Source organism: Miscanthus floridulus, chromosome 13 (assembly GCF_019320115.1).
Source record: "Miscanthus floridulus cultivar M001 chromosome 13, ASM1932011v1, whole genome shotgun sequence".
NCBI classification, from domain to species: domain Eukaryota; kingdom Viridiplantae; phylum Streptophyta; class Magnoliopsida; order Poales; family Poaceae; genus Miscanthus; species Miscanthus floridulus.
In genome coordinates, this window is record NC_089592.1 from 89,442,422 (window position 1) to 89,469,901 (window position 27,480).

Below are 27,480 nucleotides of genomic sequence, written 5' to 3' on the forward strand. Positions count from 1 at the left end.
ACACGATGGAGTGAAAATAATAGAAAAACAAAGTTCACCCAAGAATCTTACCCACAATCCTGGCATTGGACTCTACCAGTTGCACCCTAGCGGCGTTGCTCTCCCCCTCCATGGTAGCAAGAGTGGCTTGGGAAGCGTTCAGAGCAGCCTCTAGGCTCTCGATTTCATGGGTCGCCTCCCAATGATTACCCATCGCCTCGTTTCATTCACAGAGATAGCGCTGGGCATCATCCCCATTATATGAGTCGGTGGAGTCACTGGAAGAAGTCGCTGATACCACCGACTGAGCATCAAATCTCGCCAGCAGGTTTTGGACGCTAGCATGGGAAATGTTCCTATGAAGCAGAGGATTGCCAAGTTTAGAAGATTATCAGGAGATTTGAAATGCAATCCAACATACCTTGGGATGCAGAGGCGCTAGCACAGGGAAGATCTTCTTTTGGAACATCATCGGCAGGGCACTTGCCGTCCACCATCACTCTTGGCAAAGTGGATTTTTTGATCTGAGGATGAAGAAGGAGAAGTTGTGCGGTGGTAAAGGTAGAGGCAAGTATAGATGTGACCTCTCAGCTATCCTCTAGAAATATATATTTATAACCAAGGTTGACATGGGCAGGTTTATTGAGCCGTGTTGGATTAAAGTACAGGTGATAGAAGGCAAAAAGCCATTTCAAAAATTGAGGAAGCCACACATGGCCAAATGGAAAAGCAGTGGTTGCAGAGATCAGGGATGCAAGGAATTTCCATTTGCTAGGGTTTTCTACATTATCATTCAGTTCTAGGCTACAGATTTGAAAATTCATTCACTGCAGTTTTGTGTTTCCATCCAAACCCAGAGGTTGGCTCTAAGGATTAATCGGTTAAAAATGGTTACAAGAGGCCAGATTTGAAATCTTGAAAGAGCCATTGAAAGTCGATCGCTAACAGCCTTTGAACAACGGACAATTTATGCAAGATAGGGAAATGCATCAGCTAAATATTTGCATCAAATATCGTAAGTCAGGGATGCATAAGAGTTAAAAGTTACAAGTTCAAGACCACTCAAATTGCATTCAGAGCATCTAAACGAATGGCATCGATTTATGCAACTACATTGTCACTCGGTTCTAGACCACGGATTTGGAAGAAGTTTGCTCGCTATGGATTTGTGTTCTCACTTAGCGTTGGATGGTCTGTTACTAGAAAGTTAGTCAATTCGACCGGATCAGCTATTTTTGAATCAACTAAAAGACCAAAGTCCAAGTTCTCTAATGGATTCCTCAGTTGTTTATTCAGGGGCTATTAATAAAGAAGTCAATAACAATGAAAGAAAAGTTCACTCTAAACCAAAGCAGGAAGGACAGGTATGAAAGCATCAAGGCCCCTAATTGGGTTTCTGTGATTAATGACGACACAAGATTACTGTGACTAACGTGTGTTTTGTAGAGGCATCTAAGTTAGGTCATGGTAATGGTGATTGTTTGGGCAATTATGGTTTTCATGCCCCTATCGATGAAATCATTTTGGTTTTCAAATGATGGACGACAAGGTTAAGGATAGACTAGTTCTAAGTATTAATTGGCGTTGGAGAGATACTTAGAGTAGTTTAGGACTTTGTTTTTTTTTCCTTTGGCCATACCATTAAGGGGGTATGAACTAGTAGCTTGACCTAAGTGAGTCTAATGTGTTAGGTGTGGTGCACACTTGTTAAACTTAGCACTAGGTAGCTCAGGGATAGCCCAAAGATCGATTGGAGTAAACTTCATTCACAAAGTGTCAAGATTCAAAAGTGAATGGAGTGTTTCCACAATGACCGAACGTTGGTCCTTGTAGGACCAAACGCGTCAGGTCTGCTATAGGCACACGCTGTAAAGATAGGAGGATGACCGGACGCTGGTGCAAGGCCAAGACTGGACGCGTAGGTTCCGGTGTCTATAGCTAATGGCGCAACAAAGCTCATGAAGGATCGGACATTGCTTCAAAAAGTGACCAGACTCATGGTTGACTATGTCCAATCATGTACAAAAAGGGTCTAGAGAGCAATTTCTATGACCTGACGCGTCAGGTGGGGGCTGATCGAACTCCACGCTAAGTCTGATCATTCCAATGGCTCCCTGACAGTTTGAAGCCATGTTGTATTGACCAGATATGTTCGGTCACCCTGATAGGCACGTCCAGTCAGCTCACAGAATGACTGATTTGTCTCATACGGCTAGTAGAGTTGGTTGGGGTATTTATATTTTTCCAACTCATCTAACTCAACACTCTTGCCCATTTGTTTAGCTGAGAAACACCTTTGGAGTGCAAAGGAGTGCAAGAGCCTAGTGGGGTGATTGAGATTAAAGAATCTAAGATTAAGGACCTCATTAGTGCATAGGGAGTAGCAAGTGTGCATCCACCTTTCTCATTAGGCTTGTCTTGGTCAAGTGAGAGTTTGTGCTTGTTACTCTTGGTGATCGCCACAACCTAGATAGCTCGGTGGTGATTGGAAGCTTGGTGATCAAGTGTAGGGCTTAATTATTGCAAGAAATTTAGAATTAGCCCAATTCACCATCTTTTTGGGCATCTTGATCCTTTCAATTGGTATTGGAGCCTCGTGCTCCTTAAATTAGGCTTAATTGCCTAAAGCAAGATGTCCCACAAGGATGGACCCCCTTCCATCTTTGAGGGGGATGATTTTCCTTATTGGAAAATTCGCATAGAGGCGTACCTAGAGGCTTTAGATGTTGGAGTGCTTAGAGCCACCTCATAAGGCTTCCCAAAACCTAAGGATCCCGCCAACCTTCAAGGTGATGAGGTTCACTATGAGAAGTGGAATGAAAAGGCTAGAAACACCCTTTTTAGAGGCCTTTGCGAGGATGTCTTTAACCGTGTGCGAAACCACAAAGACGTCCATTCACTATGGTCGGACATTTGTGCGCTCTATGAGGGAACCAAGAGTGAGCATGAGAAACGCTATCACCTTTTGATGAAGAAGCTTAATTCATTTGAAATGCTTTCCTAGTGAAAGTGCTAATAAAATGTATTCTCGCTTGAATGTTCTTGTAGAGGAGGTCAATGGGCTTAGACTCACTCAAATGCAACCATCTGATGTTATGAGAAAGATCTTGAGTGTCCTCCCTATTGACAAGTATGGGCATATTGTGATGATGCTTCATCAAGGTGATCTTTCCACTGCTACGCCAACTCAAATATTGGGGAAGATCAATGCTCATGAGAGGTACATGCACATCACTCCACAAGATGGCTCTTCTTTCACCAAGAAGAAAGATTTGGCATTCAAGGCTAGCTAAGAGAAGAGGGGAAAAGCAAAAGTTGATCATGATAGCTCAAGTGATGATGAGATTGATGATGCAAACCTTGCTCTCATGGTGAGAAAAACCGCCAAGATGCTTAAGAAGCTAAACAAGAATGGTATCAAGTTTGAAGGCAAGAAGAAGAAATTCTTCACTAGTAGTAGAAGGAAGCCCATCTCTAAAATGAATTGCAATAATTGTGGATATCTTGGTCATCTAGCTCATCAGTGCCCCAAACCCAAGAAAGATAAGTACAAGAAGAAGTACAAGGGAAAGAAACATGACTCAAGTGATGATGATGATGATGAGAAGAAGAAGAACAAGACATACAAGAAAAAGGATGGCAAGAAGAAGAAATTTCACAAGAAGAAGAAGAATGGCAAGGCCTATATTGTTGGTGATTGGTTCATGGACATTGAATCATCAAGTGGCTCATCCAATGATGAAAGTAAAAATGAGAAGGAGAAGGTGGCCACTCTTGTGATTGGCTTTTCACTATCTTCACCGACACCACCGTCATCATCCTCTATGCACCTATGCCTCATGGCCAAGTGTGAACGAAAGGTACTAAATGAGGATGATAGTAGTGGTGATGACAATGCTAGTGATGATGAGAATGATAGTGATAGTGATGAAGAATAAAATTGTGTCATGCAAACTCAAGGAGCTCAAAACCTCTAAAAGGGAGCTTAGATAAAAATAAGATAAACTTGAGGGGATACACAATGAACTCACCACTAGTTACAACTTGCTAAAGGAAGAGTACACCAATCTCAAGATTAATCATGACAATCTCTTTCTTTTCTCATGAGTTATTGTCCAATGAGCCACATGATGCTACTAACAATGTTGTTAAGATTGATATAGCCATATCATGTGATGACTTGATTGTTCAGAGCATTGAGCAAGGTTATAGTAGCAAAGGCAAGAAAGTGGTTGAGTCCGACAACTATAATGATTATGTAAAGCTCAAGAATGAGAATGAAAAGCTCAAGAAGGATCTTGAAAAGCTATCCACCACCAACATAATTGTCATAGAGAATCTTGACAACGATCATGATATGGCTCTTGAGAATAAGATGCTTAGAGAAGAGAACAAGAGACTCAAGATGGAGAAGAATCATGATGAACTTAGAGAAGAAAACAAGAAACTCAAGTTGAAGAAAGAATATCTCAAGACCGGTTTGAGCAAGTTCACAAAAGGCCAATATCTTTATAGTGAGCTACTTATGAACACCGTGATGAAGATGGATAAAAGTGGTATTAGGTTCTTGGCAAATCAACAAAAGAAAGCTCAAGCTCAATATCAACAACAATACAAGTCAAAGCCTAAGCCAAAGAGATACTTTGAGTGTGGACAAGAAGGTCAATTTGCTCATGAGTGTGAAACTCCACCACCACAACTCTTGCCCAAGCATGTTAGATCCTTTGCTTTCAATGCTCACTACATGCTTAGAAAGGATTCTAGTGGAAATATAAAAGTCATGTTCTTAGGTCCACCCAACAAGAATAGACATAAGCAAATTTGGGTTGCTAAGTCACTAGTTGAGAAAGTCAAGGGCCCTCATCAAGTTTGGGTCTCTAAACAGTAAGCTTGATCTCTTGTGTATAGGTGAACTACAAGACCTGTGAGAGTCATTGGGTTATTGATAGTAGTTGCACTCAACATATGACTGGTGATCCTTGTATGTTCACCTCACTAGATGAAGAAGTGGATGGTCAAGAAAGGATTACTTTTGGTGACAATTCAAAGGGCAAAGTACAAAGGTTGGGCAAAGTTGCAATATCAAATGATCACTCAATTTCAAATATGCTATATATTGCTTCATTGAGCTTCAACTTGCTTTCCATTGGTCAATTGTGTGATCCTGGCTTTCAATGCTTATTCACCAAGAAGGAAGTGGTTGTGTCAAAGAAAGATGATCAAGTTATATTCAAGGGCTTTAGATACAACAACCTATATCTAGTGGATTTCACCTCCGAAGATGCTAACTTGAAGACATGTTTATTCACCAAAACATCACTTAGGTGGCTTTGGTATAGAAGACTTGCACATATTGGGATGAGCTCACTCAAGAACTTAATGAAGAATGAGTTGGTGTGAGGTTTGAAGGATGCAAAATTTAAGAAGGACAAACTTTGTAGTGCATGTCAAGCTGGCAAGCAAGTTGCAAACACTCATCCAACCAAAGCTTACATGTCAACAACAAGAGTGCTAGAGCCTCTGCATATGAATCTATTTGGACCAACAATTAATAAGAGTTTGGGAGGCAACCTCTATTGTATTATGATAGTTGATTACTACTCTAGATTTACTTGGGTGTTATTCCTTCATGATAAGACCAAAGTGGTTGCATGTTTCAAGAAGTTTGCCAAGAGAGCACAAAATGAATTTGAAGCGAAGCTCAAGAAGATAAGAAGTGACAATGGGAAAGAATTTGACAGCACAAACATTGAAGCATATTGTGATAAAGTTGGGATCAAGCATGAGGTCTCCGCAACCAATACTCCTCAACAAAATGGTGTAGTAGAGAGAAAGAACCGGGCACTAATAACCCTTGCAAGAACAATGCTTGATGAGTACAATACACCTCAAGATCTATGGGCAGAAGCTATCAACACCACATGCTATGAATCCAACCATCTATTTCTCCAAAAGTTTCTTACCAAGACTTCTTATAAGTTGCTCAATGGGAAGAAGCCGGACGTCTCATTCTTCCAGGGGTTTGGTTGCAAATGCTACATCTACAAGAAGCATCAAAACCTAGGGAAGTTCCAAAGATGTTATGATATTGGTTTTCTTGTTGGTTACTCATTAAAGTCTTAAGCAAATCGAGTATTTAATCATGCCACTGGCTTGGTTGAAGAAATATATGATGTGAAATTTGATGAATCTAATGGCTCATAAGGAGCACATGAGAATCTTGATGATATAGGTGATGAACCATTGAGGGAGGCCATGAAGAACATTCTGGTTGGAGACATCAAGCTGAAAGATGATGAAGATGAAGTGCATATGATTGATCCACCCTCTTCATCAAATGTGCCACAAGATGATGATAAAGATGGGAGAGTAGAAAATGAAGATACTCATGTCTCCTATGACCAAATGGTGGCACAAGCTCAAAATGTTGATGCTCCACAACCTCTTTCTCAAGTGGTTGATAGAAGAAATTCACCTGTACTTCAAGCACATCCATAAGATCTCATCATAGGGAGTCCTTCAAAGGGTGTAATAACTCGCTCTCAAAAACTTGCTTCATTTATTGAACATCACTCGTTTGTTTCTTGCATTGAGCCTAGGAATGTAGAAGCTCTTCAAGATTCGGATTAGACAAATGACATGCATGAAGAATTGAACAACTTCACCCACGATGAAGTTTGGACACTTAAAGAGCGACCACAAGATGCTAGAGTCATTGGAACAAAGTGGGTGTTTTGCAACAAGCAAGATGATCAAGGCATCATTGTGAGGAACAAGAAAAGGCTAGTTGCAAAGGGGTTCTCTCAAGTTGAAGGGTTGGATTTTGGAGAGACATTTGCACCGGTTGCAAGACTTGAAGCCATTTGTATCCTTCTTGCATATGCATTTCATCATGAAATGAAATTATATCAAATGGATGTTAAAAGTGTATTTTTAAATGGCTTCATAAATGAACTAGTCTATGTTGATCAACCTCCTGAGTTATAAGACCCTAGATATTCTAATCATGTTTATAGGTTGTCCAAGGCGCTATATAGGCTAAAGCAAGCCCTAAGAGCTTGGTATGAGCGTCTTTGGGATTTCCTCATTTAGAAGGGCTTCACCATTGGAAAGGTTGACACCATACTATTCACCAAGAAGCTTGATGGAGAGATCTTTATTTGTCAAGTATATGTTGATGATATCATATTTGGCTCATCAAATGAAGACTATTGCAAAGAGTTTGGTGAATTGATATCGAAGGAGATCGAGATGTCTATGATTGGAGAGCTTACATTCTTTCTTGGTTTTCAAGTCAAATAAATGAAAGAAGGGATTTTCAACTCTCAAGAAAAATATACCAAGGATCTTCTCAAGAGGTTTAAAATTGATGAATGTAAGCCAATCAAGACACAAATGCCATCTAATAGACATCTCAACCTAGATGAGGGAGGTAAATTGGTTGATCAAACTCTCTACCGTTCTATGATTAGTAGCTTGTTATATTTGACTACATCTAGGCTCGACATCATGTTTAGTGTGTGTATGTGTGCCAGATTTCAAGCTAGTCCTAAGGAGGCTCACTTAGTTGTCGTTAAAAGAATCCTTAGTTACCTTAAGCACACACCAACTATTGGCCTTTGGTATCCCAAATGAGCTATATTCCAACTAGTTGACTATTCCAATTCGGATTATGCCGGTTGCAAAATTGATAGAAAAACCATATCCAGAGGGTGCCATTTGTTTGGTAGATCATTAGTGTCTTGGACCTCTAAGAAGCAAAATAGTGTGGCCTTGTCCACCGTTGAGGCGGAGTACATTACCGCGGGTGCTTGTTGTGCACAAATCCTTTACATGAAGCAAACTCTTCTAGACTATGGTGTAGTTCTAAAAAAGGTACCTCTTTTATGTGACAATGACAGTGCGGTAAAACATGCTAACAACCCAGTTCAACACTCTTGCACCAAGCACATAGATATTCATCATCACTTTATTAGATATCATGTTGCTAAAAATGATATATCCCTAGAAGGTGTAATGACCGAGGATCAATTGACGGATATCTTCACAAAACCGCTAGATGAGGCTATGTTTTGTCGGTTGAGAAATGAGCTCAATGTGCTTGACCTAAGTAACTTCACTAAAAAATGAGCTTGTGTTGTCCCTTGCAATGCATTATAATATAAAACACATTCAACTTTCAGTAATGCACATAGGGCTTGTCTAACATGGTTAAAATAACCATCGAAAAAAGTGTGAAAAAGCTTAACCTTGGATCAAACTTGACAAGCAACTAGATTTACTTTCAAGTATTGCATTGCATATGCATGTGTACTGCTTTATCATTTCTTTTTGTTACCTTTTGAGCATCCGTTGTGTTTGTCCATAAATAGGGAGAGCATTTGAAGCTCCTAATGGTTGAAATCCCTATTGTGTGGCCACATGTTGCTCCTCACCCTGTTTTTGTTGCCTATTTTCCTAAAAATATATATAGCCCAAGGTAAAATATTTTTAAAATTTGGAGGGTTTGAGAGAGGTCTCTCATAACGGTTCTAATCGGCAGTTATTTGGTCTTCATTTGTATTGAAACTTGATTGGGAGAAAGTGTTGTGAAGACAGAAGGAAGATCAACCGTAGAATAGTGACCGAACGCTCGACCGAACCTAGAGCTTGCAGCGTCCGGTCGATCTATGCACGATTGAACTGATGCATGAACAGGACCTCGGCAGCGTTAGGTGTGGATGTGTCTCAGCGTCTGGTCATCACGGGGATGTTCACAGGAATCGACCGGACTCTACACTGCATCAGGTCATGAGCAGCAGATGCGTCAGATCACTGTCAAGGCATGTTTGGACCTCTCTGTTATCAATCGCACTCCGAGGACGTAGCGTCAGATCATCTTCATCGGCGCATTCGGTCGCAACAGTCGAAGCGCAATGGTTTTGTAATTACTCTGTCAGACACTCGGGGCCCACACCCTATCTCACTCCCCTCTATCACGTGGGCTAGCCCCTGTTTCTCCTTTTCAAATTGGCCCGTGCCTACGCCCCATTGCTCTGACCACGCACTAACCCTAACCGCCGCCACGACTGCGCCTCTCCGGCCACCGTGCCACCACTGCCATCATGCCCTCACCCTTATGCTTCCGCACCGCTACTGTGCCTCGCCTGTGTACTTGCATGCCATGCTCGCACCCCCATCGCCGCGTCGTGCCCTCGCCTTGCCGCCACACAGTGTTCACACTTGGGCAAGTGCAATCCACCACCACCATCGAAGGCCACAGGACCAACCTCGCTGTTAGCTTTCTCAGCTCAGGCGACCTTGCACCATCTTCCTTGGCACCTCGGGCTTGTTTCTTGGTGAGTTCCTCGGCCGGTAGCTGGCTTTCCTAGGGTGAGTGCCCACACTGCCCACCAGGTGTTCATCTAAATGCCTGAACCAGTCTGGTGCTTGTTTTCTTATCCCATTTTGCGCCTATACTCTTGCAGTGCACTCTCTTAGCATCCAGTGGCTCTGACCTAGCGCCTTCTTGGCTAGTTGATTTTATTCCAAGGTCTCTTGCCACCACGCCCTTCACTTGTTCGATCAATTACCTGACTCAAACATGCACCTTGTCCTTACTTCTTTTGGCTAAATTTCTATTACAGAATCCTTGCTGTGACATCATGGTGCCCCATTGCATCAGCTACTCATCTATTTGTAGGGATTCTTCTCATTTCTAGGTGGCTAGCCGCTCTTCTATTTCTTACCCCATTAGTTGCTCCAATAGGATTACTCTCTTATCTCTAGTTACATATTGTTCTTATATATATCTATCTATTCCATCTATGCAGCGAGTCACTGTGTTTGAGGTTGCTTGGTTGTTGATAGTGGTAATGAACCTAGGGCCAAGCCTACGAGTATGGATTGAGGCCAAGCCCCAGCGAGTGTCAGTTGGGTAGTGATTCTTAGTGCTAGGGGGAGTCAATGATAGTTGTTCTTTCAGTTCATCTCTCAGATGATGGTAGATGATCCTATCAGTTATTCTCTGAGTTAGGGGGAGTTCTTGTTGTCAGTGGTAGTGGTTGTTTGCTAGTCAGTTGGTTTCTTTGTAGTGTTAGCCATGGTTCAATGCAAGAACGGCGTTGGTGCTCTCGATGATGATGAGAGGCGTCCACCTTGTCTGATAGCAAAAGAGAAGAACAAGGGGCCAAAGAAGGTAATGACAAAGAAAAAGCGCAAGCGTGGTGATGCTAAGGCAGAGAGGGCCATAGCAATAGCAGACATAGCTGAGCATACTAAGAGAGGTGTTGGTGTCCGTATTGGAGATCACCTGACAGTAGCTCAGAGGAGTGGAGTGGAGAGGTATGAGACAACGAGTGGTAGTCCACGTGGGACTATCATGCTTGGTGGTTCACGTGTCTCTCTTATGGATCCTATTGAGGATACCACCTAGGGAGAGATCGAGCAACCACAAGTAGAGCAAAAGAAGGCAGAGCAGCATGAGGAGCAGCCACTACGATGCTCAGGTCGTGCTTGTGCTCAGATGACACCTAGGTCAGAGAGGCAGAGGCGTTGTTCTCGGCCACCTCCTAGACCACGAGGCCTACCACTAGTAGAGCACTTGGACTTGAGGGCATCCACAGCTCGATAGGTGTAGCAACTTCGCTTTGTGGAGGTTGAGTAGTGGTTCCTGCCTCTTTGGGATGAGAGGGCTTCTACACAGTGCTGTAGGAGGATTTCTATAATGCATATCTGAACAGTGGTGTAGCTTTTAGGTCTCAGAGAGTGTGACCTTTAGAGGCTATAGTGGCAGCTAGAGGAGAGAAGGTTCATTCCCACCTCAGTTTCCTGCCTGGCTTGGCAGACCTCTTGGGGTAGACTGATAGGTAAATTGCTAGTTGGGTCTATGCCTCCTTATGGATCAACCTTGGTCACAGGTACATTCACTTCACTTTTAGAGGACATGACTACAAATTGTACAACAATAGGGTCAGAGAGATACTGAGGATTCTAGAGTTAGCCACCAGGATTCACCAGATCTGCTATGGACAGAATTAGCCACCGAGACATCCTCACGATGGAGCAGTGTCACCCACAGACTTAGTTAGAGCCTGCTTTTGAGAACCATTCAAAGAGCGTTCGAGGCGCACTTTAGGTGCCCTTACACCTATAGCTCGCCTCCTAGACTCAGTTATGAGGAGGACCTTGCTCCTAAGGGGTGGATACCATGAGGGTTTGACTCATATTTAGCTTTGGTTAGTCCACCACCTGATCTCAAAGAACATTGTTTGATATTTGGGATTTGATACTTTTAGAGATGGAGGACACTCTTGCAAAGGGCTTCTAGGACACCATTAGCTACTGTATGCCCATTAGATCTGCTTTCTCATACTATAGGCATGTTCACATATACCTCCTAAGGTAGTCGCTAAGTTGACTGGTACTACTACTGAGTTCCCCGAGTATGACATGCGCCAGCAGACATGTTCCAGTACTAGGAGTAGGACACCGAGACAAAGACGTCGCTAGAGGCTAGAGGTGCCAGAGACAGAGGCCAAGTAGGACGAGGCCATCAGGGCCCTTGTAGAGTCAGAGCTTGCAGACTTGGAGGCACAACAAGATGACAAGGATGAGGACAACCTATCTGATAGCTTCAATGAGGACTAGTAGCCTATTCCATGGATGCCCCCATAGGCTCATGACAGAGAGGCTAGTGGTTCTAGCTCAGCTCCACCATAGACAGACCCTGCTCTAATAGCGATAGTTGATAGGATGCAGCAGGAGCAGACACCTTAGGTACAGTCCACAACTGTAGCTCTTGCTCAGATGTAGACCCAGTAGGACCAGTTCTAGCGGCAGCAGCAGGCCATTCAATAGCAACAACTAGAGACTTAGCAACAACTTCTTGGTTTCATGCATCATGTCCTTATTGGCCCACATTGCAGGTTGGTCCGACTGTTACTAGTACCCTAGTGACTCCAGCTATACAGCCCAGTGGGCTTCAGAGTCATGGATAGACAGCTACATAGTTTGCCTCACCCACCGAGCAGGTTTCATAGTGGTTTGCTACACCAGGGACATAGACTCAGGGTTTCACTCCGATTGTCACTGGATTCACCCCTACTCAGTCCAAGTCAGTGTTACTGACAGATACACAAGTCTTTAGGAGCTTGGTTGCCACTTTTAGCGAGATCATAGGTCACCCCACACCTCTAGAGTTTAGGTGCCTATTGCTACTGCAGTAGCTCCGGTCATAGGGACTATCGAGACTCTCTTGTCTTCTTTTGCTTCGTTAGAGCCGCCTTGGATAGTCACTCCTACACTTAAGGCTTTAGCGATAGAGACAGAGACAGTTGTGGATCCACTTCCTACAGAGACAGCTTCAGAGCCACAGGGTTAGGCTATAGCTTTAGCTTCTACTTCTCAGCTAGCCAATCTAGTTACTGAGACCACAGAGTAGACCTAGACGGCTTCACTTCTTGCTTCAGAGTCCGAGGGTCAACCGTCGATTGCTCCAGCCGGTCCGATAGTTTCGAGTCTAGAGTCAGATGATGATGCTACTTAGTTTTAGATCTCTCACTGTACCTCAGCGCCCGACTCGTCTGCTCCAACCCCATCGTCCGACCCTTAGGTTTTGGTGCTTGACACCAAAGGGGGAGAGGGAGTGAGTATGTTAGATTTAGGGGAGCGTGTGAGATGGACTTGTTCTTTTGTGTGTGATTCTTCATGCATTCATGTTTACTTTCATGCATTATGATATATGTGTGATTGTGAGACTTATATGACATGTGTGCTCTCTACTTTGATATATATATATATGTCATGTCACTTGGTTATGCTCATTTGCTTTGCTTTCATGTTTTACTACGATACAAATGAGCTTTACTTTGTGTACTCGTGCTTATTTCATATCTTGTGAGTACATTGTGTTGGCTTGGGTCATATAAGCATGCCTAACCCTTTTGTTCTTACTGTCAATTACTTATATGAACTAAGTATGTTGAAAACCTCACCCATCTCTTATACACATACTCAAGGTTGTGTTGTCATCAATCACCAAAAAGGGGGAGATTGAAAGCATCTAGGCCCCTAGTTGGGTTTTGGTGATTAATGACGACACAAGATTACTGTGACTAACATGTGTTTTACATAGGCATCTAAGTTAGGTCATGGTAATGGTGATTGTTTGGGCAATTATGGTTTTCATGCCCCAATCAATGGAAATTATTTTGGTTTTCAAAGGATGGACGATAAGGTTAAGGACAGACTAGTTCTAAGTGTCGATTGGCGTTGGAGAGACACTTAGAGTAGTTTAGGACTTTGTTTTTTTCCTTTGGCCATACTATTAAGGGGGGTATGAACTAGTAGCTTGACCTAAGTGAGTCTAATGCATTAGGTGTGGTGCACACTTATCAAACTTAGCACTAGGTAGCTCAGGGATAGCCCAAAGATTGATTGGAGTAAACTTCATTCACAAAGTGTCGAGATTTCGAAGTGAATGGAGTGTTTCTACAATGATCGGATGCTGGTCCTTGTAGGACTAGACGCGTCAGGTCTACTCTAAGCATGCGCCATAGAGATAGGAGGATGACCAGACACTGGCGCAAGGCTAAGACTAGATGCGCAGGTTCCGATATCTGTAGCTGATGGCATAGCAAAGCTCACGAAGGACCGGACGCTGCTTCAGAAAGTGGCTGGACTCGCGGCTGACTACGTCCGATCATGTACAGAAAGGGTCCAGAGAGCAATTTCTATGACCTGACGCATCAGGTGGGGGCCGATCGAACTCCACATTGAGTCCAGTCATTCAGACGGCTCCCTAACAGTTTGAAGCCGTGTTGTACTGACCGGACACATTCGATCACCTAGACAGGTGCATTCGGTCAGCTCGCAGAGTGACTGATTTGTCTTAAACGGCTAGTAGAGTTGGTGGGGTGTATTTATACTTCTCCATCTTGTCCAACTCAACACTCTTTCCCAATTGTTCAGTTGAGAAATGCCTTTGAGGTGCAAGAGAGAGCAAGAGGCTAGTGGGGTGATTGAGCTTGTGGATGACCCAAGTCATGGTGTTAGTGGTTGTGGGCGATTCACCGTGATAGAGTGTCAAAGAATCAGCCCATAGAGAGCACTTGATCCTTGCGTAGATCAAGGGGGAGCTACACCCTTGCGTGGGTGCTCCAACGAGGACTAGTGGGGAGTGGCGACTCTTTGATACCTCAAAAAAACATCACCGCGTTCCTGTCCCTCTCTTTACTTTGAGTATTTACATTTGAGCAATTCAATTTATGTTTTTACATTCTTAGAATTGCCATGCTAGAGTAGGATTGGAACCTAGGGTGCAAAACTTTTATGCGGTAGAACAATAGAAACACTTCTAGGCACAAGGGGGTGAAATGGGCTAAGTGTATGACTTAATTATTGTAAGAAATTTAGAATTAGCCCAATTCACCCCCCTCATGGACATCTTGATCCTTTCAAGGTACAAAAGGAATTCTTATTCATTAACATTACCCTATTATAATCTAAGGGACAAAGAAAACACGGTTGATGATTCCATCAGCCAGGGTTAAGTGTGCTACGGCATCGGCAGCTCCCTCAAAGTCATCCACCAACTCCTGGTAGTCGTTGGGGTCCTCGCCGTCAGGGAAGCCGGGCTGCAGCAGACGGAGATCATACCCCGAGAGCACATAGGCAATTGCCAGGGCAACAACAGCTCCATGTCGGACGCTGTGGAGAGCCACCTCCCTGGCACGCACAGGGATGTCCTAGAGGCGGGCCACCAGTACGCCGCCCCGAGCGTTCAAGGCGTCGGCCGCGTTGTTTGCCACCAATTGTAGGGCCTCTAGTTGCTCTGTCAGAGCTACAAAAAGAAGAGCAAGGTCATCAAAAGGAGATCAGCAAAACAGAGTAATGAAATATAGAGTTATCTTGAAGACCTTACCCATGACCCTAGCATCAGATGCTGCCAGTTGTGCTTGGATAGCATTGGTCTCCCCATCCATGACGATGAAGGTGGCCTAGGAGGCGCTCAAGGTGATCTCCAAATGACCACGCTCATGGGTCACCTCCGAGTAGTGGTCCATCGCCATGTTTCGCACATGGAGATAACGGCGGCCATCGTCTCCATTGTAGGAGTTGTAGGAGTCATCAGAAGATCCTGCTGGTGCCACTGATTTGGCATCTTGGGCGACACCAGAAGGCCCCGCCACATGACGACGGGCACCGGCATGGGATATGGCTCTGCAAACCAAGAGAAGTCAGTTAAGGCAATCATTGAAAAGAACAAAGATGTGGACAAGATCTAACTTACCTCTAATGGCAGAGGCATTGGCGCATGGAGAGTTCTTTCTCTGGGATATCACCGATAGGGCGCTTACCGTCGGCCATGGTCTTGGAAAAGGAGGAACAGTTTAGATATGGAGAGGAAGAATTTGTGCAACGATGAATGCGAAAGGTGTGATCTTGGCCAGGCCTTGAAGCTATATTTATAACCACAATGCACTAGTAGGATTCCTCAGGCCGAGTAAAAACGAGTTCATTAGAAGGTGAAGAACCGCTCTAGAGATCGAGGAGGCCACGCGTAGGGATGGATATCGAGCTAGCTCGGTCCAGCTCGAGCTGGCTCGTTAGGCTAATGAGCCAATTTGGCTCGGCTCGTTAATATTACGAGCTAGAGGGGCAGCTTGGGTCGGCTCATTACCGAGCTCGAGCTGGCTCGTTTAGCTCACGAGCTACTATAAAAAAAAGGATACACATGTTTATAATGTTTATGCTACATTAATTCCAGAAGGTGACGTCCATCATTATGCAACCATACATGATTAATACATATCTCAAAAGTATTAGAGAGAATTCCTTATTTGACACTGGGAAAATGAGTCGTTCCTTTCTTGCCCCTGAAATTTTCTTCGTTCCCTATTTGACACTCACTTCAACTTTCATCCTTAATTTGACACTACCGTCAAATCCGTTAGCTAACGGTGTTAACTGGCTGTTAAAAAGACATTTTTGCCCCTAGAAAAAAAAGCGGCGAAGCAAATTTGAGAGGGAAAAAAAGCTGCGCCCGCCGCTGATGCATACGCCCAGCTGCAGAAAAAGGCGCAGGTTTTTTTTCCTCTCAAATTTGCTTCACCGCTTTTTTTTCTAGGGACAAAAACGTCTTTTTAACAGCCAGTTAACACCGTTAGCTAACGGATTTGACGGTAGTGTCAAATTAGAGATGAAAGTTGAAGTGAGTGTCAAATAGGGAACGGAGAAAATTTTAGGGCCAAGAAAGGAACGACTCATTTTCCCAGTGTCAAATAAGGAATTCTCTCAAAGTATTAACCATGCAACATAGTTGGTCCATCCATGATCATACAGTTTCAGCATACTAACTAGTTGCTTGCCACCACAAACTTAGGAAAGTCTACAGATTCAATGTTAGCATCATCATCTTCTCCCTGGAAAACAATCCAAAAAATCAACATTTAAGTACCACAATAATTATAAAATTAAAATTCATATGAAACAACTGAAAATAAGGATTACATACCAATAGAATATGTGTACACTTTTAGGTCAACATCATCATCTTCTGGATTCATGGTCGTGGGCTGATATACCTCATCTCGTTTCAGCTCGTGAGCAGCTCGCGAGCTGGCTCGAGCTGACTCGTTAAAATAGCGAGCTAGACTTCTAGCTCAACTCGTGAAAAAGTCAAAACGAGCCGAGTCAAGCTGAGCTGAGCCGGCCACAAATCGAGCGAGTTAGCGAGCCATGAGTATTTTGTCCAACCCTAGCCACGCGTGGCCAATAAGGACGCAACAGTTGCAGGGTTGCGGACTTGAAATTCCATTTACTAGAATTTCAGCATTCTGGCTGGATTCCAGACTGCAGACTTAAGAGACTATTCACTCCAGCTTTATGTTTTTGCTTGGCTCCGAAAAGATTGACTTCAATTGACCAATCAAAAGTTAATTGACTAACTTGGGTCAGCTAGCAAAACGAGCCTGGTCTAGGTGTTACCGACAGGTGTGAAGAACTCAAGACGATGAAAGAAGAAGATTATAGGATATCAGCAGCCATCCTAGTTTAAGGGCTCATTCGAGGGGGAGATAAGATCAGTTATGACCCTCCTGCAAATAAAAACAGTAATAGTCGTTGCCGATCCTGGATTGCATCGACCGAGACGAATGAGGAAGACGAGGCCAATGTGGAGATTTATGACAACTTTTGGCCTGAATGAAAAATCGGGGTGAGCGGTTGAAGAGTGCAACGTGTGCGACGGTCGTAAGTGATAATTTGGAAATAAAAATATTTTCATCATAAAATTAGGGGCCATGTGTTGACACCAAAATTTAGTTCGTATATGGAAACCCTGAGTTTTGAGATTTACAAAAGACTACCGAAACAATCAGCAAAATCGGCTAACCGAGTTGCCAAACAGAATGAGCGGATGAAATGACATCTCGAAAAGTAGGCCTCAACGATGAAAACGGCACGAGTAAGATAAGAAGACACGTCGGACTCCGCAGAAAAGAAAGATTGGAGTCAAAGTTATCTTAATTTAGTAAGTCTTGTTCTCTTTCCCAAGATTTGTAACCGGTCTTGTTTAATTAGGACTCGTAGTCAATCCTCCGGTATAAATATTGAACTCCGGCTATTATAATAGACATCTTTCATCGGTAAACAAACAAGTACTTTTACTTTTTTGGCTTACGCCACCCTTTAGGAGTAGGAGTAGAGTAGATTTCGACGAGTTCTTCGGCAAACAGGGTTGCGTTGGTTAGGTCCGACCTCCGGTTTGTTTGTGAGTATCTGTCATGACTTATACTTTGTTTGTAAGGCTGCATCGGTTAGGTCTGACCTATTGCGAGCTTTGTATAAGTTACTTATCATCAGTTATTATAAGATTACATCGATCCGGCTCGTATCTCTTTCAATTACTGATACAAGTTACCCTTCGATTCTTATCAAAATTTATACGGTTGCATCGGTCCGGCTCGATCTCACACAAATTTTGATACGGATTAATTATCGGTTAAATTTATTAAGATTGGTAGGGTTTCCTTTTGTTTTTAATAGATTTGCTAGTTATCGATCTTGTTATAAATAGTATCTTACTATTTGTAACAATATCACTCCTTACCCGATTAAGATTAAAATGAATCGGCTTTATATTCCTTTGAATCATAGTTTTGTTGCTTTACTCTGTTTACATCTCACTTTGATGATGGTTTCGGTTAGATTAGTCTTTTGCTCCAATCTTGATCGAAGACAGCATGGGGGTCAGGGCATGTTTAACCCTAAGTGAGCTTACTAGTTGACGAGATCTAGTCTAGAACGGCTATTATGGTTGTCATCGATCCGGTCGACCCCCACTGTTAGCACTATAAGATTGGAAATCACCGGATAGTAAGTCTGGCTTACGGTCAAACATAGTCGCTAGCTGCATGCTATGTCCGCATCGGCTATTTTAGCCGATCGCCTTTGCTTTCATGATCGTAGCATGTTTCACGATTCCTTTAAACGTGTTTAGATTCGTGTTCTTTGAAGGTTTAACCTGTTATCTTTATCTTGGATGCATCGGTCTGGCTCGAACCCCACTGTTAGAGATAGTAGATTGGATCTGATAGGTGTATGGACTTATCCACATTTAATGGTTGAGTGCTTGCATGTTATGAGTTTTACTTTCACTGGAATCGGCTGTTTTAGCTGATACCCTGCCTATTGAAATATATTGTCTATTTACATGCTCTTACTTATTTTTACCTTGGTTAAAAGTTAGTATGTTTCTCAATTAATACGAAAACTTTCACGCCTATTTATTACACCTTTGCATGTTCTTATGGTCATCGGCTATTTAGATCTATACAATTGAGTATACAATTGAGTAACTGATAATTACCGATATGTTCGTTTTACTTATCATGCATCATGAACATGCTAGATATCGACTATCTAGTCGATAGCCTTATCTCATCGGCTACTTAGCCGCACATTTAGAACTGTCTGGACAAACACCGGCATGTTGCACCTTAAATTACTGATCAATCTTTCCTCCTTGTCAATTACAGGGTCAAATTGACTGGCACGCCCTAGGTCCACGACCATCCGGTCCGGTGTCCTCCTAAATCCGGAGAGAGCTCGAGATCTGCTCCACGCTGTTTCTCTCGGCTTGCTTCGTGTGCCACGGCGAATCACTTTTTGCCGTCTACACACCGCTAAAAAGGGTCTTATTGTAGAACAATGCTCCATCGATTATCCAAAGTTTGAATAAATTTAAATAAGAATTTTTTTAGTAATGTCATCATATACAAAATATGTATCATTATATCTATTATGGAATATACTTAAGGTATTAAATATGGATATTGTTATTTAAAACTCAATCAAATTTAAATTATTTTGACTCATACAGTCATACTAAACTCATGATTATATCCTTTGTAAGAGAAGGTAACAGTACAACCTCCGTCCACCAAAGAATATAGTTCTAGCTTCATTCTTAGTCAAAATATCTAGAGTTTGATCAAACTTATAGATACATTAAAGTATTAACATTTATAAGGCCCAATAAACATGAAATAAAAATATAGTTTATGATAAATCTAATAGTGCTTATATTATATAACATCATGTAGTGATCCTTTTTTGTATAGTTGGTTAAAATCAAGATAAGTTGACTTGACGCTGTGTTAGAATTCTATTTTTTTTATAGACAGAGACAGTATTAATGTACTGTAACAGTGACATCCATTTTTATTTATTTTTCGATAATGAACGAACAGTCACACCAATCCACAAAAGCGAGCCAGGACTGAAGGAAGGAGTAGATAGTTGGTAGTAAGGATGCTTAACCTAGAAGAGTTTAGAACAGTCGGAGCGTCCTCGTCAGCGGCACAGGACGGATACAATACCATGCATCATGGATACAATACAATTCCTATGTTTTTCCCGTAAAATTGAACTGATTCCTGCAAGATTCCTGTAAAATTCTTGCGTTCTAAACCAGCCCTCACCTTTTTTTCCCCTAATGTTTCTCCTTTTTTTCTGCAGGTGCGCTGTTCATATATTTAGTACCCCTCCATCTAGGAAAACATACAATTATGGGTTACGTGGCAAACAAAGTAGTTCACGTTTAACAAAATTTTAGTGAATAGTATTTATACTTATGGCTTCAAATTAGTTTATTATGAAACTAAATTTTGTAATTAATTTATTAATATTTATTGATATCATAAATATTTATAGTTTTTATCTATAATTGATCAAACTTATAATATACTAAAACAGAATATTGTATTAGAATTGTATGTTTTCTTGGACGGAGGGAGCACGTAGCTTCTTTGTCTTTTGTGTTGGTGTTTACATTGGGTGTTTATCAGCTCTTCTACTCTGTTGTAGTTCGCTTATAGCTTTGCAGGAATCTCAAGCATGTCCTAAGTTCATATTGTATCCAAGAGCTTGCTAGTTTGGTTCCAAAAATTACCAAGCAAAATTAAGACATGCCTAAAAGTTTTTGAGTAATCAATTAGTTCGTTACCAAAAGATTAAATCACTAGATCCTTCTTGAATCTCTCAAGAACAAAAAGTGATTGCTGCCATGCCATAGCACCCGGCCAATATGGTTACAAATCGACTCCGTGCCATCACAAGATGCACGGCAGAGCCCGCAGCTTGGTTGAGAAAGTCGGTTTCTTAACGCGGCGATCGATCAGCTGGTTGTGTTGCTTTCGCCGTTAGTGATGTCCAATTGTGTTTTCACGGGGCGGCACCGCGGTGACGTGAGTACCTTGTGACATGATAACTTAATTTGGTTCGAGGAATGAGTTGGTCTATCTTTTTCTCACTCTATACTCTTTTTTTTTAGAATGGAATGAGTTGATGTATCATCATCTTATTCCTCACAAGCTAATAATTAGTATATGCATGAGAAATATGTTGATTCTACCAAAATTCATGGAATAAACTCATGATGCATCATGTTGACATTTAAATTAGACCCATGCCAATTTTAAGATGCCCAATGATTAGCTTTGGCTCAATATAAGAATAACTTTATAAAGTGACATAATAATAATATCACATTAATTTTTCGATAGGATAAGACTACCCCTACTCCATATAAAATAAGTGGTACATGGCCGATTAAGATATTCAACAATCCAATCGTCATTTTACATCTATAACTTTTTATGTCCTCTTTCCACCCCCATGATGTTGTTCATCTCTTGATCCGACGACCAAAGATGGCGTCCTAGGCTTGCCAGCCGACCTAGGGTAACCCGTCAATGTCATTGCCCCGACGGGGTTTCACCCGGATGAGAGCTTCGACGACGGTTCCTTGCTAGTTTGCTCGTAAACTAGCCATTCTTCGTCACACAAGCACGATTGGTTACCCTTTCCTAATTTGCTTGGAAACTAGCCATTCTTTGCCACGTCAACGCGATAGCAAGCATTTGCTAGTTTGCTCAAAAACATTCTTCGCCAAGTAAGCGCGATACCTATCCTTTGACCTTTGGTAGTTTGCTTGTAAACCTCTCCGTTCTTCATAACGTAAGTGTGATCCTGTTGTGTTCTTTGATCCATGGCGACCCTAATGATCTACCCTAGCTAGTGTGTGATTCAATACGGCATCGACACATCACCTCATGAAGCACGGGCTGACTCCACAAACCAAACACACCATAAATTAAAAAGACAGGAGAGAAGTGCTAGCAACTACAAGTCTCTGCCTTTTGGGCCACAAGCCTTGCGACCCACATATCCGCCAACAATCTCAGCGTCAGGCCACTGTACCATTCTGGCCCACAAAGCCCGTGTTTTCACCCACGGGCAGCGCGGCCCTGCTTACACGAACCACACCGACGGGCCGGGCAGGCCGACCGACCAACGGCAATGCCACGGCAGGCGGACCTCGCCCTGCCTCATCTCGCCTCGCGGTCGCTGGTGGGCGCCACGGCATCGTCGGCGGGACGCGACGGCTGACGGACCCTTCTTGCCATTGCTTTGCCATTGGCCATTGCCGACGAGCACAGCTGTGGCTGCGGCCTGCCGTGCATACACACTGCCGTGCTGCCCATGCTGTCCACACGTACAGTCCGTAAAGCAACCGTACGTCTATACGTCTACACCAGCAACCAGGCCACCATCCATCCATGTCGCCTTCGTCATCGCCGATCGACATAGTGACCCAAACCAATCCACCAACGAGCACAGAATGCCGACAAGCACTGTCATAACAATCTGCATTAGCAGACCACCAGAATCACAGTTGGTGGCATGTACAGAATACCAAGCTCGCCACGGGGTCAGTACTCACTACTTCAGTCCAGAATGACTCCCAACCATTCGGACAGCAACTAGCACCATATCTCTCTGGCATTTCTGCCCTAGATCAGATGGATGTCTTGCCAAGAAAGAAAGAAAAAAACAACACTTGGCATGGCGCTAGGCGGCCAGCCCAGCATTCACCAATCAAAAAGGCACCAGACGGGGCGCCAACCAGCAGAGTACAACCAAATGGAAGCTACAAAAAAAAAAAAAAAAAAAAAAAAAAAAAAAAAAAAAAAGAGGGGGGAGGGATGGAAGGAAGCAACTGAGGCAGGGTGGTCTTCTCTTCCATTTTGGTGAAGGTTGGTTTGTCTCTCCTCAGAAGTCGGCAGCGGGGCGGTGGTGGTGGCGAGGTCAAAAATGGCTCTGGCTGGTGGCAGCTTGAGGCGTCAGCTTCACGGATGGTTGGTTGGTTAATGTCAACGACATGGTTTGGGCTCTGGTGGTGCTCAGCTCCATGTCCTATGAACAGAACATCCGCTTCTGCGACATACAAGGGTGTTCAGATTAGCAAACAACTGAAACTGACGAGTAATTCAGTTCAGAGCATTGGAAGAGAATGAAGGAATGTTCGGTATACTGTACCTTGACTCTAGACGACTCCTGTACAGATTCCAGAGTCTCCACCAATGCTTTCTGCTTCGCCACTGTCGCATTTAACGTCTGCAATCAAACAAGTAATGAGAAGGATCAGGACTTGCAAAACGCTAGATTTTCAAATGGCGCAAAATAAATCAACATGTATTCAGATGATTGATCGCTATGTTATGATATTTAAGACATGTGGAGCCTAGATTTTCATAACAGAGCGTAAGAGCTTACTCTTTTGGTCTTCTCAAGGTCAGCCTCAACAGATCTGATCCGCTCGAATGATCTCAACAGAATGAGTTCCTTGTCCTCTGGGATCTGCGGCGGTTTGGTGGCAAGGTGATTGTACAGCGATTCGAGATTGTCGAGACGCTGTAGGCAGGCACACACCTCTTCATCACTGACGACTCGAGGCTTTGGCTTCTCTGCTGCTGGGGTTGCTGGTGGAGCAGGGCGATTGACGTTCTCAAGCCTCCTCTCAGCTCTAGAGATGAAAAGGCGGATGAAGGAAAAGAGCTTGATCAAAGCTGTAACTACTAGCTTCACCACATTTTCCCAGCCCCTTTGAACAACAGTGCCGTTGACATTAAGAGCATTGTTCCCTGCAAAAAATAGAACATTTTAACAATGGCTGCAAATAATAGAGGCAGTAAAAAAGACACGTTTGCTTCTTCCAGCAAAGGTTCCTACTAAGATGTACTGCACAACAAAAGAAAGAACCCAGACAAAGTAAACCACGGAAAGAAAATTAAGCATATTATCACAGCTATTAATTGCATATCAAATAAGGTTAACAACACATGGAAATTATAAACTGCAATATGTTAACGATGTACATCCACCATGATAATTCAACATATGAAGTATACATCATAGTAAATGAATCAGTCCTACATGAGGACACCATGTACCATACAGCACACCGGGCAGGTACCACACCTCTGTTCCCAAATTATATTATGACAATGACAGCCATCTTCGCAGTAGAAATTCCACTATCATTTACTAGAGTTTTATGTCTGTGGTACCAGGAATATATGGTTACTGTGACATTGAGAAAATCATACACAATCTTCAATGTCCTTACTAAAATTTTAACAAGCAAAACTCCATTAACCAAAATGATAGGAAAAGAAGATACCTAAATCACAAGGCCTTCTGTTGGTGGAATATTGCCTGAAATCAGCCATTGGTTTCTGCACCATTTCAGTAATTCGTCGCACTCCATGGTAAGATTCAGGAGCCATATCCGGGTGACTTTGATCATCACAGCTTAAGTATGTTGCACAATCTGTGCCCTTTACCTTTGGCAGAAATAAATACCAAAAAATCAATATACTGCAAGGTACCATGGACACAAGTAGGACAGCATGACAAATGCAGTTCATAAGACTAATAGCACAGGGAAAATCAGATCCAACTGTGAGAACAAAGGAAAATGGATAAACTTACTTCCTCATGAACTGGAGTCAAGCAACCATAGTCAGAAACTTTATGAACAAATGACGGACCAAAATCATCAACATCAGATCCTGATTCAGCATTTGATGTATCACTTAACATGCCCTGCCACTGAAAGAGCAAAATATAGTAGTAGTTTTAGAACAAGAATCCAGAAAAGCAATCAGCTTCCTGCAATACTACTAATGAAGGCTGTAATTTTAGAATCTTACTTTCATCTGTTCCAGCCGAAAGGAAGACTTTCTTTCGTCCCCCTCAGAAACAGGTTTGATTTCCCTCACGCATCCAGCTTCCAAATTGTGGATCAGCTACAAAAAATGTCTAACAGTATATAGAAAAACAAGGACAGCATCTAGATGAACTATTTTCATGTAAACACAACACAGAAAATGGCACCTTCAATATATAAGGATCATTCCACGGCCCTTTGTTCGATCCAAGACAACCACCCTTGTCACTACAGGTGCATGAACCACCAAGGAATTCTGGCAACTCACTGAGAAAATACAGGCATTATTAAATGCTGAGGGCTAAAGCTAGGAAACAGCTAAAGAGAACAAGTTCAGACGAACACAGCTAAGCTACCCATGAGTACACACCTACCTCGAATCTATTACTTCAAGAAGCCTACTCTGGTAGTTCGAACCGAGCACCTACACAGACAACAAAAACTAATGATTGTGCTACAATACAAGTGTCCACTAAGGATGGTATATAGTTTATGGAACTTACATGAATCTTGGATGAAGTTTTTGGGTCAAGGAAGCCCTTCACACTATTCCAGATCCACTTGAATCCACTGCCAGCGTTCACGACAAACATTTGGTGGAGTGTCTGCATTTATCACATTTTACTTGATTGGGTCACCAGGCAAAAATCCTAACAACATATTACCCAGTCAAAAGTATAATTACCTCAGGATAATAGTCACTATCAATCTTCTGCATCCGGTGTACTAGTTCTCTTGCAGTCTTGGAGAAATTCTTAAACCCCTGCAGAAAACAATCAAATTGAATAAACTACAAACAGATCTGCATTCTGTAAGCACAGTTCAAACTGAACCATTCACATACCACACCCTGGACGTCCAAGATGGTAGTGGTGGAGTCAATGTGCCTCTTAGCAGCCAATGTGCAGGCAGGGAACCTCTCCCTGAAGGCCCTCTCAAACTCCTGGACATGGTACTTGATGTAGCGATCCACCGACGTGGTCTGCATGAGCTTGTTCGGATCCACCTTCCCTAGCCTCTCAATGTACACCGGCCGGCCTTCGCGGTCAACACCATGGTAGCCCTGAGGGTAGTAGCACAGCACATCATCCAGTTCCTCAAAAACAAAATCCTGAAGGCATGGAGTCACAGCAGATTATTAGTACATCAAACAAAGACTAGTATTTCCCAAGATAGCTTGCAGTCCAGACTTAGCAGTCATCACCTCAAGGATCGTGTCAGTTCCGAACTCCTTCCTCCATTTCAGCATCTCTGACCACATCTGCATTGCCTTCTCGGCTTCGAACTTCCTGGCCTTCAGGAACCTGAACGAAACATTCACAAGGCGACGCGAGTTTCAGATACTGGCATTCTACAAACCACGTCCAAAGGTAACGCAGGCAACGAAATAAAGGGACGGGATTTAAAATGTGACCTTAGCATCATGTGGTAGTCATCATGCTTCTCGGGGAGGAGGCTGTGCGCCGCGAGGCGCTCCCGGAAAGAGGCGACGGCGCGCTCCTCCTCGGCGTCGCGGACGTCCTCGATGGAGATGGCCGCCGGCGGGAAGCGGAAGTCGACGCGGCGCCTCCCTCGCTTCTTGAGCGCGTGGATGGCCTTCCGCCGCAGCGAGCCGATCTTGCGCCGCCGCCGCTCATCCTCCGAGTTGCCGCCGCACAGCGATATCTCAATGTCCTCCGCATGGCTCACTGCAGACACAGATTGGCACGGCGCCGCGCTAATCATAACAACAAAAAGATGCAATTTTTTTTTTCCAAAACAAAGAACAGGAATCGCTTCTCCCCATACCAGACATCTTCGCCACCGTTAATTCTGGATTCCTGGATAGCCCAGCTGAGACGTCGCGCTCTCGCACCCAATCTTCAATTGCCACTGTCTGCGAGAGAGAAAAGAAACACCACCAACGATCAGTTCGCTGCAAAAACCATTAAAAAAAGAACGCATTTGGTAGCGCGGGCGGGCGGGCAGCAGTGTGCGAGCCCTGCGCCACGGCCAGATCTGAGCAGGAAGAAACGGAGGGAGGCGAGGACCAAATCTCGTTGCCAAAAAAAGGATTGCAGCTTCCAGGCCCTGAGGAGGAACCTGCATTGGTTACTACTAAAAGCAGCGTGGCGTCCGAGTCGCCATAAATTCCACCTAGAGAAACAGCATGTACGTATCGACAGGGGAGAAGGCGCCGCTCAATTACTCCTCCCAGCCCAGGAGGAACTTCTTCTGGTAAGAATAAAAACGAAAGATGAAGCCTGACATGACAGCTCCAATCCGTCGCCGCGCACCCCCGGAAACAAAACAAACACGCGAACAGCGAAACAGATCGTCGCGCAAAACAGATCCCATCCACGAAACAAAAACCAGTAAAAAAAATCTCCCGCGGGAGAGGACAGGAGAGGATGAGAACTCACATTTTTGTTTTGGGTGTATTGGAATCAATCAAGAACCTTGGCAGCTAGGGCAGAGGCGAGAGATTGGAGGCTTGGAGCTTTCTCTCTCTCTCCCTTCCCTGCTCCCGTGCTCCTCTGCCTCTCTCTCCAACTGTGCCGCTCTCTCTCCTCTCAGTTTGCTCCTTCTGGCGATGGTAACTGGAGGGGGGGTGGGCAGTGCCTCGGCTGCTTTATACCCGTATTTTATCCGGAGACACACTGTACAAATCGCTGTACGCATATACACAGGTACCCGTAGACGAGGAGGAGTATACGCGTACAGTCCGCTGTGCTTTTGTTGCAGAAAGAAAGATGAGACTCCGTGATGGACGATGGGCCAGCCAAAGGAATGATTTTTTTTCAATCGCCTGAAAATGTGGCGAGTTCGCTTTCTGGCGGATGAGGTGGACCTGGATTTGTTCGTTGTTTCTTCCTCAGAGATATCTCTCTCCCCGCCCTTTTGGGATCGGGGAGGATGGATGGATAGATCCCCGTTTCGGTCAGTGTTTAATACCATCAAGATTC

The 27,480-nt window shown here is 43.5% G+C and overlaps 2 protein-coding genes across 3 annotated transcripts; one reads left to right on the top strand and one right to left on the bottom strand.

Moving 5' to 3' along the window:
* Nucleotides 1-3,368: 3,368 nt before the first annotated feature.
* Nucleotides 3,369-3,917, top strand: LOC136500278 (uncharacterized). Its single transcript, XM_066495630.1, has one exon. The coding sequence runs from the start codon at nucleotides 3,369-3,371 to the stop codon at nucleotides 3,915-3,917; it is 549 nt and encodes a 182-aa protein (XP_066351727.1).
* An 18,225-nt stretch (nucleotides 3,918-22,142) lies between these two features.
* Nucleotides 22,143-27,123, bottom strand: LOC136499246 (phosphatidylinositol/phosphatidylcholine transfer protein SFH6-like). 2 transcript variants are annotated; one of them, XM_066494958.1, is made up of 16 exons: nucleotides 26,938-27,123; nucleotides 26,618-26,749; nucleotides 26,324-26,411; nucleotides 25,950-26,223; nucleotides 25,740-25,839; nucleotides 25,380-25,646; nucleotides 25,221-25,298; nucleotides 25,039-25,140; nucleotides 24,910-24,959; nucleotides 24,703-24,802; nucleotides 24,519-24,614; nucleotides 24,298-24,417; nucleotides 23,987-24,149; nucleotides 23,080-23,447; nucleotides 22,843-22,920; nucleotides 22,143-22,740 (listed from the first exon to the last, which is right to left on the bottom strand). In XM_066494958.1, exons 2-16 carry the CDS (start codon nucleotides 26,621-26,623, stop codon nucleotides 22,720-22,722), a joined length of 1,911 nt encoding a protein of 636 aa, XP_066351055.1. In that variant the 5' UTR covers nucleotides 26,624-26,749; nucleotides 26,938-27,123; the 3' UTR covers nucleotides 22,143-22,719. The 2 variants fall into 2 exon arrangements, with proteins under 2 accessions (XP_066351055.1, XP_066351056.1); XM_066494959.1 differs by lacking the exon at nucleotides 26,618-26,749 and having other exon boundaries at nucleotides 26,938-27,122.
* Nucleotides 27,124-27,480: the final 357 nt, after the last annotated feature.